Consider the following 12784-nt stretch of genomic DNA (forward strand, 5'->3'; position numbering starts at 1 on the left):
ACTACTAACACCACATGTTACAATAGGGTGAACACTACTGACACCACATAGGACAATGGGGTGGAAACTACAGACACCACGTTACAATAGGGTTAACACTACTGACACCACATGTTACCATAAAAAAAATGTATTTCACCTTTATTTAACCAGGTAGGCTAGTTGAGAACAAGTTCTCATTTACAACTGCGATCTGGCCAAGATAAAGCAAAGCAGTGCGACACAAACAACAACACAGAGTTACACATGGAATAAACAAACATACAGTCAATAATACAATAGAGAAAGTCTATATACAGTGTGTGCAAATGAGGTAGGATAAGGGGGGTGAGGCAATAAATAGGCCATAGTGGCGAAATTATTACAGTATGGCAAATTAAACACTGGGGTGATAGATGTGCAGAAGATGAGTGCGCAAGTGGGGCGGCAGGTAGCCTAGTGGTTAGAGCGTTGGACAAGGTACAAATCTGTCGTTCTGCCCCTGAGCAAGGCAGTTAACCCACTGTTCCTAGGCCGTCATTGAAAATAAGAATTTGTTCTTAACTGACTTGCCTAGTTAAATAAAGATAAAATATATATATATATTTTTTTTAAGTAGCGGTACTGGGGTGCAAAAGAGCAAAAATAAATAACATAAATAACAATATGGTGATGAGGTAGTTGGATGGGCTATTTACAGATTGGCTATGTACAGGTGCAGTGATCTGTGAGCTGCTCTGACAGCTGGTGCTTAAACACCACATGTTACAATGGGGTTAACACTACTGACACCACGTTCCAATGGGGTTAACACCACCTACAATAGGGTTAACACTATTAACACCACATGTTACAATGGGGTGAACCCTACTGACACCATATAGGACAACGGGGTTAACACTACCAACAGCACATATTACAATAGGGTTAACACTACTGACACCACATGTTACAATGGGGTTAAGACCACCTACACCATGTTACAATAGGCTTAACATTACAAACAGCACATATTACAATAGGGTTAACACTACTGACTACACATAGGACAATGGGGTGAACACTGCAGACACCACATGTTACAACAGGGTTAAACACTACTGACACCACATGTTACAACAGGGTTAAACACTACTGACACCACATGTTACAACAGGGTTAAACACTACTGACACCACATGTTACAATAGGGTTAAACACTACTGACACCACATGTTACAATAGGGTTAACACTACTGACACCACATGTTACAATAGGGTTAACACTACTGACACCACATGTTACAACAGGGTTAAACACTACTGACACCACATGTTACAATAGGGTTAAACACTACTGACACCACATGTTACAATAGGGTTAACACTACTGACACCACATGTTACAACAGGGTTAAACACTACTGACACCACATGTTACAATATGGTTAACACTACTGACACCACATGTTACAATAGGGTTAAACACTACTGACACCACATGTTACAATAGGGTTAACACTATTAACACCACAGGTTCCAATGGGGTGAACACTACTGACACCACATAGGACAATGGGGTAAAAACTACAGACACCACATGTTACAATGGGGTTAACACTACCAACACCACATGTCAGAATCCAAGATTCTATTTCAATGGATCAGATGCTCTGTGTGCATGAAAGGGTTAGGAATTGTGTTTCTAGAAAAGCCATAAACACACAATGTCTCTTTAAGACTGTACTATAAAACATAAAGAATAAGTTAGCTATCTAACTTACATTGCTCAAGACATAACTATATTGCTGTGATTCCAATAGCACTGTAAATTATATTAGAAATCACTGCATATAGCTACCGTAGGGATAGATCGGTGGATTCTAATGTAATAAGTAGTGCACTGTTCATGCAGTGTGAAACATGCATTTCAGTGCACTGTTCATGCACTGAAACATGCAGTGTGCTGACAACAAGATAGCGTACGGTGCATTTAGTGTGAAATGTCTCTTTTCATAAGAGAAAGCACACACACACACACACACGGTCCCTAAGGTTCTCTCTCTCCCGTGAGAAGTCCCTCCTAGTCAAGCGGAGGACTGGTGTCACTGTGATGTGGTCTATGGTCACTCACTGGGCCAGCCAGAGCCCAGTATAGCCGCACGCAACCACACATAGAGGCAAACATGCAGGCCTAATACATTCACGTTAGGAAATTCCTGCCACATACAGTACCGTTCAAAAGTTTAGGATAACTTAGAAATGTCCTTGTTTTTGAAAGAAAAGCACATTTTTTGTCAATTAAAATAACATCAAATTGATCAGAAATACAGTGTAGACATTGTTAATGTTGTAAATGACTATAGTAGCTGGAAACGGTGCCCATTATCAGCAACCATCACTCCTGTGTTCCAATGGCACGTTGTGTTAGCTAATCCAAGTTTACCATTTTAAAGGCTAATTGATCATTAGAAAACCCTTTTGCAATTATTTTAGCACAGCTGAAAACTGTTGTTCTGATTAAAGAAGCAATACAACTGGCCTTCTTTAGACTAGTTGAGTATCTGGAGCATCAGCATTTGTGGGTTCGAGTACAGGCTCAAAATGGCCAGAAACAAAGATATTTCTTCTGAAACTTGTCAGTCTATTTCTTGTTCTGAGAAATGAAGGCTATTCCAATACGAGAAATTGCCAAGAAACTGAAGATCTCGTACAACGCTGTGTACTACTCCCTTCACCGAACAGCGCAAACTGGCTCTAACCAGAATAGAAAGAAGAGTGTGAGGCCCTGGTGCAAAAGTGAGCAAGAGGACAAGTACATTAGAGTGTCTAGTTTGAGAAACAGACGCTTCACAAGTCCTCAACTGGCAGCTTCATTAAATAGTACCTGCAAAACACCAGTCTCAACGTCAACTCTGAAGAGGCGACTCCAGGATGCTGGCCTTCTAGGCAGAGATGCAAATAAAAAGCCAATAAAAATAAAATACTAAGATGGGCAAAAGAACACAGACACTGGACAGAGGAACTCTGCCTTCCAGGAGTCGCCTCTTCACTGTTGACGTTGAGACTGACAGTAGCTGTTGGTGGATGGGTTGTTGGACTTGTGGTCTTGAAATAGCAGCATTTGTATAGTAGATAAAGACGTCTTTCATTCCTTTGTGTAACTTGTTGTCTTTGTGTTCCGATAGCAGCTCTGCTTCTGATCCCCACGTTACAGTTTGGAACATACAGTGGTCCTGTTCAACCCTTTATGTGACCAGGGTGTTACAGTTTGGAACATACAGTGGTCCTGTTCAACCCTTTATGTGACCAGGGTGTTACAGTTTGGAACATACAGTGGTCCTGTTCAACCCTTTATGTGATCAGGGTGTTACAGTTTGGAACATACAGTGGTCCTGTTCAACCCTTTATGTGATCAGGGTGTTACAGTTTGGAACATTCAGTGGTCCTGTTCAACCCCTAGCCTTATTAGCTTGGGTTTTAATGACAATCTGCGCTAAGATGTAAGTTGGGCCCTCCCCTGTCTGTCTGTCCGTCTGTCTGTCTTTGTGCCTGCCTGCCTGCCTGCCTGCCTGCCTGCCTGTATCTTGTTAAAGCAGGTGCTTGGCTCTTTGCGCTACAGTACAGTGGTGCCACTCTTTCATATCACTCCCCCATGACAACAAGGCCTAACGGCAGGAGTTTAGTGCCTTGGCAACGGCTTCTGGGGAGCTCTGTTGCCGAGGTGCGGTGCAGTAGAATCTCCATGTTGGCTGAGAGAGGTGGCTGTGGAGGGATATAACCATCTGACAAAAAAGCAGGGAGAGGTAGTGTGTGTCACAGCCATACTGTTCTCTGTACATATCATGTGAACGATCCATATGTTATATTTCATAAGTGAAACTCTATCAAATATGTGAATGGGCGCACATAATGATTAAAATATGTGTGAGTGTGCGTGTCTGTCTGCCTGCGTCTGTGTGTTCAGCTCACCATGGTGTGTGACACCACACTGACAGTGTTCTGTGCACCCGGAGAAAGCAGGGCAGTGATGAGAAGTTGTTTCCACATATTAATTGGGTCACTTCGTCAATGATTCATCATCAGCACACACAAGGTAGAACGAGGCACCCCATACTGTACAAATCAGAGAACATCAGTCTATGTTAATACTTCTAGACAGGGAGAGATGGATACTTGGGTCAAATACATGATCAAATACTAGAGGCTGCACTTTTGGGACTATTCTATTGTTCCCATAGTATGGGGGAAACGGTCTATTAATAGATTAGTGGATCGCATCATTGGTCCATTATGAGACAGGGTACCTCTCTTACTGCAGTACGGATAATAATCTTTACACTGAAAGGTTACTAAAACCATAGTTTGTAGTGATACTTTTGTTTTGTAGTCCTAACTTTAATCTACATCTGTTGCATTCTGAACAATAGATTCATTTAAAATGTAAGGCAAAAGGCTTGCTGTTGTGTTCTGCACAGTAGCCTATGAACTGTCATGTGGCATGACTTCCAATGACATAACAGAACTCATTAGAAAGTTGTGGCGGCTGGAACTGATATCGAAAACGACATAATTCAAACATTTACAAAGTTATTACGAATGTATGGTGAAGACTTGACAGTGCTGCTCTATTTCAAGCCTAAGATAAATATGAAATGGACAGGGCAGTACACAGAGGACAGTACATAGAGGACAGTACACAAGGACAATACACAGAGGACAGTACACAGAGGACAATACACAGAGAACAAGCTTTCTTAGCCTCTTCATCCTCTAGCATATTTCCCTCGACTGCGGTCAGTGCACCAGTCTGTCTGGTCAGATGTGTGGCTTTAGACGAGACATTGAGCTCACTGTCCCTTCAAATGTTTTATATCTGAACCAGTCGAACCTCATAATAGTGACACAACTAAAGGCAAATAGGAGTATTGTACCAAAAACATACACTACATGACCAAAAATCATGGGCATTCAAATGGAGTTGGTCCCACATTTGCTGCTATAACAGCCTCCACTCTACTGGGAAGGCTTTCCACAAGATGTTGGAACATTGCTGCAGGGACTTGGTTCTATTCAGCCACAAGATCATTAGTGAGGTCAGGCACTGATGTTGGGTGATTAGGGCTGGCTCGCAGTCGGCGTTCCAATTCATCCCAAAGGTGTTTGATGGGGTTGAGGTTAGGTCTCTGTGCAGGCCAGTCAAGTTCTTCCACACTAATCTCGACAAACCATTTCTGTATGGACCTCGCTTTGTTCACGGGGACATTGTCATTTGTCATGCTGAAACAGGAAAGGGCCATCCCCAAACTTTTGCCACAAAGTTGGAAGCACAGAATCGTCTAGAATGTTATTGTATGCTGTAAGATTTCCCTTCACTGGAACTAAGGGGCCTAGCCCAAACCATGAAAAACAGCCCCAGACCATTAGTCTTCCTCCACCAAAGTTTAGTTCGCACTATGCATTCGGGCAAATCGCGTTCTCCTGGCATCCGAGATTCGTCCATCGGACTGCCAGATACTGAAGCGTGACTCATCACTCCAGAAAACGTGTTTCCACTTCTCCAGAGTCCAATGGCGGCGAGGTTTACACCACTCCAGCCGACACTTGGCATTGCACATGGTGATCTTAGGCTGCTCGGCTGATCTTAGGCACATGGTGTATGCGGCTGCTCGGCCATGGAAACCCATTTCATGACGCTCTCAACGAACAGTTCAAATCAAATCAAATGTTATTTGTCACAGGAATACAACAGGTGTAGGTAGACCTTACAGTTCTTAACCAACAATGTAGTTTTAAGAAAAAAAGTGTTAAGAAAGTATTTACTAAAATAAATAAAAAAATACAAAAAAAATAAAGGAGCAACAATAAAATAACAGTAGCTGATGTTGCTTCCAGAGGCAGTTTGGAACTCGGTAGTGAGTATTGCTGAAATGGCTGAAATATCCCTTATCTACTAATTTGAAGGGGTGTCCACATAGGTTTGTATATATAGTGTACCTTACAAACCACAATGTGATGCTACACCTAAGTTTCGAAGACATCTTTGGCATACCAACCTATAATCCATACCAGAATGCTTTATAGGCCTACACCTTAAAAATACACTTTCACATTCAATCAAACAAGCTCTTGGAAATAGTGTAATACACCACCCATGTCAATTTTATGTCTCACCCTCTCTCTCCCTCTCTGATAATGTGCCTGCAAGCCTTACATATTCAAATTAGAAAGTTTCTGGGATACCACCCCCTGTAAAACGTCTCATCCTCGCCCCATAGCTGTCAGCGATTGCGCTCTTTTGGTAATACCCTGTGTGTGTGTGAGTACTATGTGTATGCACTGTACGCGCGCATGTGACCTAAAGGTAACACACTCCCTGTCCCTCAGCTGGAGAGGTCTCCACATCTCTGTGCCCAGTGTAATTGCATCATTAGAATCGTTGTGGCGTCTTCGCCTGGTGGCCGGGGAGATTTAATAAGAGCTCTGGGTGGTTTCTCTCTCTCAGACACTTGTCTCCGTGGAGCTAGGTTTCCCCTCTGGAATTTGTAATAATGCAGCACTCTCTCTCCAACAAAGCCGTAAAGACAGGAACATCAAACAAAGAACAGAAGCTTGGTGAATCCTCTCTCCTCCACCGTAGAGCCAAAGGCAAGCCACAGATACTGTCTATATTGTGTCTGTATATGGCTATTTCTACTGCCTAGCCAATAATGTGCTGTAAGTACATTTGACCATTTGTTTCTCACAATCACCACTGGATATCTAAAGTGATGGAAGTCAGTAGGTGATGTACTGTGTTCGGAAAAGATGCTGAGGGAGAACACTGAAGCAGGAACAGCATTAATTGAGTCAAAAGACTCTTGAATAGAGACACTATAAAAATGCATATTATGTAAAGTATTAATACCCCTTGACTTATTCCCCATGTTGTTGTGTTACAGCCTGAATTCAAAATGTATTAAATATATCTCACCCAACTACACACAATACCCCATAACGACAAAGTGAAAACATGTTTTTAGAATTTTTTCCAAATTTATTGAAAATTAAATACGGAAATATATCCACACCCTTGAGTCGACACATGTTAGAATCAACTTTGGCAGCTATTACAGCTGTGAGTCTTTCTGGGTAAGTCTTTAAGAGCTTTATACACCTGGGCCCAGATTCACAAAATCTTCTTAAGAATAAATGTATTCTTAACTACCATTTTTCCCTTAACTATAGACTTAAGAAGAAAGTTAAGCAAAGTTGCTATTCCTCAAAAAGGTTATTGAATTTTTTTTGTGTTATTTCTTATGTTTCTCCTTAAACAAAAAGTTAAGATGAAATTAGATTCTTGAAAATAATTCTTAATCCCAAAATAGCTAAACTATTGTCTTAAACTCAGGGCAGTGAGAGAAAAAGTTCATGAAAAAAATTGACCATGTTTAACTCACTCACAAACTTCATCTGAAAGTTTCAGTATTGATTATTTTAAACCCAAGAACATGTTTTAGAACATTAAAATATGCTAACACGATTGCCATTGCTAGTTAAACGGTTGCCTAGCAACAAACATCTTAAGAAGATTTGTAAGAAGATATTTGAGAAGTTCGTAAGAAAATCATAAAATCTTAAGATATTGTTGAGGAATAGCACTTACGAACTATCTTATGAACTTCTTTTCCTAAGAAGCTTGTTACGTTTTGCGTAAGAAGTGTTTTGTGAATCTGGGCCCTGGATTGTACAATATTTGCACATTATTATTTTTACAATTCTTCATGCTCTGTCAAGTTGGTTGATGATCATTGCTGGACAGCCAATTTCAAGTCTTGCCATAGCTTTTCAAGCCGATTTAAGTCAAAATCGTAACTAGGCCACTCAGGAACATTCAATGTCGTCTTGGTAAGCAACGCCAGTGCAGCCTTGTGTGTTAGGTTATTGTCCTGCTGAAAGGTGAATTTGTCTCCCAGTGTCTTTTGGAAAGCAGACTAAACCAGATTTTCATCTAGGATTTTGCCTGTGCTTAGCTCTATATCCTAAAAAAACTCCCTTGTCCTTGCCGATGACAAGCATAGCCATAACATGAGGCAGCCACCAACATGCTTGAAAATGTGAAGAGCGGTACTCAGTGTGTTGTGTTGGATTTGTCCCAACATAATGCTTTGTATTCAGAACATAAAGTTAATTTCCTAGCCCAATTTGTGGCAGTTTTACTTTAGTGCCTTTTGGCAAACCGGATGCATGTTTTGTAATATTTTTTTTTCTGTACAGGCTTCCTTCTCATCCAAAGTGTAATTAATAACTTCACCATGGTCAAAGGGATATTAAGCACTATTATTGCACACAGAGTGAGTCCATTCAACTTTCTATGACTTGTTAAGCACATTTTTAATCCTGAATTTATTTAGACGTTCCAATAACAAAGGTGTTAAATACTTATTGACTCAAGATATTACAGTCTTTCATTTTTTATTAATTTATAAAAATGTCTAAAATCAGAATTCCACTTCAAAATTATGGAGTATTGTGTGTAGGCCGGTGACACAAAATCTCAATTTAATACATTTTAAATTCAGACTGTAGCACAACAAACTGTGGAAAAGGTAAAGGGGTGTGAATACTTTCTGAAGGCACTGTGTCTATGTAAAATGTCCATTCCACCTTGTTTATAAATTATCATAAAAAACGTAGTAGTTGGCCTTTTGAAGAAGATTTCCAGGGGGGTCTCTTGATATAAACTGTGATTAATGTGTGGTTGTATTGTGTTACATTTATAGTAGGAGGACTGAGGTAGCCAAGGCGGGCTCAAACCTTCTAGTGTAGCCTTCATATTTACCCAGTGTTTTCCCTAGATTATAATCCGGACGGAGCACAAAGACACCCTAAAATGACATCCAAGGCCTGTTTGAACACCATTTTCAATTGAAAACCATTTAGGTCCAATGCTTTTAGGCAGAAGGGGACCAGAACTAAGTGAACCCTTCCCGCAGATTTAGTTCACTTCCACCAGTGAGTATGGTTACATGCACACATTAATAGGATTATTGTGAATAGTCAGATTAATATAATAGCTCGAAATAAATGTTTACATACTTTGCAAAAATAACAATTTCCCTAATAATCTTGTTAATAATCTGAAACCAGGCTACCTGATGATTGGACACAGATACACGCAGAAAATCGCAAATCAAAATAAACTTTCTACCACCTTATTTTTGGGAAGCCTATTTGATTCTGAGTTCGGACATATAAAATTTGTATGTGAAAACAATTTCTAAGATACATACTTTCCAAACTCACTTCACTCGCTCTAAAGATGGAGGCTTGTGCTGCTGGTGAGGGTAGACGCACAGATCAAATACACAGCTGAAACCCTGATTAAGCTGTTTACATGTAGAAAGATTGCTCAGAAAACCAGGTGTTTTAAACGGCGTATGCTTACTTCGATTATGACCTTACGCTGATTAAAATAAGCAGAGTAAGGTGTTTACATGACTATTGCAATACCCGGCCTACTTCCATTATCAGTTTAATATTGAATTATTAGTGTGCATGTAAACGTACTCGGTGATACATGAAAGTAAGATATTAACAGATGTGGACTTACGTAATGATGAGCGAGGTGGCGAAGAGCAGTGTGGTGAGCAGGCCCCGTTGGCAGTCAGCGTTCTTCCGCTGGCGCTGGTGCATCTCGCCGCCGCAGTTTTCGCAGCAGCGGCACAGGCAGAAGAAGAGGCCAACCAGGGGCAGTAGGACCATGAAGAGCAGGCCGAGCACGGCACACACCATGAAGCCTGTCTCATAGTAGATGGCCTGGAGAGAAGAGGAGCAGTAGATGGGAGGAGGGAGAGGGTGAAGAAAAGAGAGGGAGTGAGGAGAGGGGGAGAAGTAGAGAGGGAGCAGTAGATGATTCCAGAATGATGATGAGAGCCCACAGTTGGCATTGACACTTTCCTTAAATGTCATTTCATACAGTACATAGTAGGCTATTCCATGGCCATGTAGGTAGGCCAGTTGAGAACAAGTTCTCATTTACAACTGCGACCTGGCATTGATGGCTGTGGAGATATTATCCTCAAAATCAATGCCAAATGTGTGACACTTTAAGCCAGTAGGCATGGCACAGTGAAACCGTTTGACGTCATTTTTGAATCAGTGTGATTTTGATACTATTTCAGCTCCAGAAAAAAATTGGTTGAATCTACACTACCGTTCAAAAGTTTGGGTCACTTTTTCCTTGTCACAATTTCCTAGTTTTTGAAAGAAAAGCAATTTTTTTGTCCATTAAAATAAAATAAAATTTATCAGAAATACAGTGTAGACATTGTTAACGTTGGAAATGACTATTGTAGCTGGAAACGGATTATTTTTTAATGGAATATCTACATAGGCGTACAGGGGCCCATTATCAGCAACCATCACTCCTGTGTTCCAATGGCACGTTGTGTTAGCTAATCCAAGTTTATCATTTTAAAAGTACCCGCAAAACACCAGTTCCAATGTCAACAGTGAAGAGGCGACTCTAGGCAGAGCAGCAAAGAAAAAGACATATCTCAGACTGGCCAATAAAAATAAAAGATTAAGATGGGCAAAATAACACAGACACTGGACAGAGGAACTCTGCCTAGAAGGCCAGCATCCCGGAGTCGCCTCTTCACTATTGACATTGAGACTGGTGTTTTGCGGGTACTATTTAATGAAGCTGCCAGTTGAGAACTTGTGAGGTGTCTGCTCTCAAACTAGACACTCTAATGTACTTGTCCTCTTGCTCAGTTGTGCACCGGGGCCTCCCACTCCTCTTTCTATTCGGGTTAGAGCCAGTTTGCGCTGTTCTGTGAAGGGAGTAGTACACGGCGTTGTATGAGATCTTCAGTTTTTTGGCAATTTCTCGCATGGAATAGCCTTCATTTCTCAGAACAAGAATAGATTGACGAGTTTCAGAAGAAATATCTTTGTTTCTGGCCATTTTGAGCCTGTACTCGAACCCACGAATGCTGATGCTCCAGATACTCAACTAGTCTAATGAAGGCCAGTTTTATTGCTTCTTTAAACAGAACAACAGTTTTCAGCTGTGCTAACATAATTGCAAAAGTGTTTTCTAATGATCAATTAGCCTTTTAAAATTATAAACTTGGATTAGCTAACACAACGTGCCATTGGAACATAGAAGTGATGGTTGCTGATAATGGGCCTCTGTACGCCTATTTAGATATTCCATACAAAAATCTGCCGTTTCAAGCTACAATAGTCATTTACAACATTAACAATGTCTACACTGCATTTCTGATCAATTTGATGTTATTTTAAATGGACAAAAAAATTGCTTTTCTTTCAAAAACAAGGACATTTCTAAGTGACCCCAAACGTTTGAACGGTAGTGTATATAGTTGATGATCCCTGCCATTAACAATGTCAAATCAATAGAAACATACATTGCATGACATTTTGCATCAACAATTGCTTTAAATGTGGGAACATCAACACAAAGGACATGCATGTAATCAACAACAAAAAAACAAGACAAATGTTTAGTTCAATAGGTGCCATTAGTTTAACGAATATGAGACTAATTCTAGTGAAGGGCAAAGAAAGAATTAGTGCTTCTAATGTTGCTTCAGAAATAGCAATGCTACTTCAGTTAGCTACACTCTTAGAAAAAAGGGTTTTGGTTTGATTTGATTTATTAGGATCCCCATTAGCCGACGCCAATGGCGACAGCCAGTCTTACTGTGGTCCGACACATAACGAAAAATACATTACAGACAAAAAAAGTTACTTTACAATTTACGAAAGGGTCCTTCGGCTGTCTCCATAGGAGAACCCTTTTTGGTTCCCAGGTAGAACCCTATTTAGTTTTAGGTAGAACCCTTTTGGGTCCCATGTAGAACCCTCTGCAGAAACGGTTCTACATGAAACAGAAATAGTTATTCAAAGGGTTCTCCTATGGGGACAGTCAAAGAACTGTTTTAGGTTCCAGATAGCCCCTTTTTTTCTAACAGTGAAAGCTACAGTGGGGGTAGCTAGGTGAGATGGAGTAGAGGTCATGACCATAGAGGATTAAGCACATGGACAAAACTTTCCAGCACTCAATGGACCAAACTTTAGAGCACTCAAGTTATCATGTCAGTTATCATGAACACTGTCTCCCACCTCCCCTTATTATATAAGGTCCCTGTCCCACTTATCTCCTCCTATCTCAACTGAACTAAGCGAGGGTGTTAAAAATTTGGACATTTTTATAGGAATCAGTAATTCCCGCTCTGTATGTAACTTGTCACAATGACATTATGCTGCTTCATAATATGAAAAGGGTGAAAGCGGCAGCTATCAAAACGTCTGAATGACTCCTCTCATGGCTGCCCCTACTGATTCACAGTAATTTTAATCTTCTTAACCCAGCGACCCTCCTGCACTGGAGACCTGCTGCTTTGCCATTTAGCACTCTCCAGGACCCTCTTGAAAAAGAGATTTCAAATCTCAAAGAGCCCTTCCTGATAAATAAAAGTTAAATCAAAAATGTAAAAAACTCAGACTCAAACCTATTCTGAACTGAACTTTTTTTCCACCTTTCTCCTTTTCTCTTCTGCTCGTTTTGAAAACTTTGGGCAAAGTTTCTAAATCTCTGGCTGCTCAGTTAATCCAACTTCTAAAGCCACTCTTTGGCTGAGTAAGGCTCACTGGGTGTCAGTCAGGTAGTTCCTGGAGGCTATGGATAAAGAGAAATCCTGTCTTAGCTAAAGCCCCCTTGCCCTGGCTTCTTTCTCTCTACATTATCAGAGGTGGTAAATCTCAGAGCCGGAGGGAATGTGTGACTTTTACTATAATGAACAAAGCATCCATC

The 12784-nt window shown here is 40.7% G+C and overlaps 1 protein-coding gene across 10 annotated transcripts in view; it reads right to left on the reverse strand.

Moving 5' to 3' along the window:
* Positions 1–12784, reverse strand: part of LOC106604539 (prominin-1-A) — a 111546-nt gene that overhangs the window by 50159 nt on the left and 48603 nt on the right. For all 10 annotated transcript variants that reach the window (XM_014199275.2, XM_014199271.2, XM_014199278.2 and 7 more), the window contains one exon: positions 9551–9756. In XM_014199275.2, the coding sequence (XP_014054750.1) occupies positions 9551–9756 (206 nt within the window). The remainder of the gene's footprint in view (positions 1–9550; positions 9757–12784) is intronic.

The sequence above is a fragment of the Salmo salar genome, chromosome ssa05 (assembly GCF_905237065.1).
Source record: "Salmo salar chromosome ssa05, Ssal_v3.1, whole genome shotgun sequence".
Classification (NCBI taxonomy): Eukaryota; Metazoa; Chordata; class Actinopteri; order Salmoniformes; family Salmonidae; genus Salmo; species Salmo salar.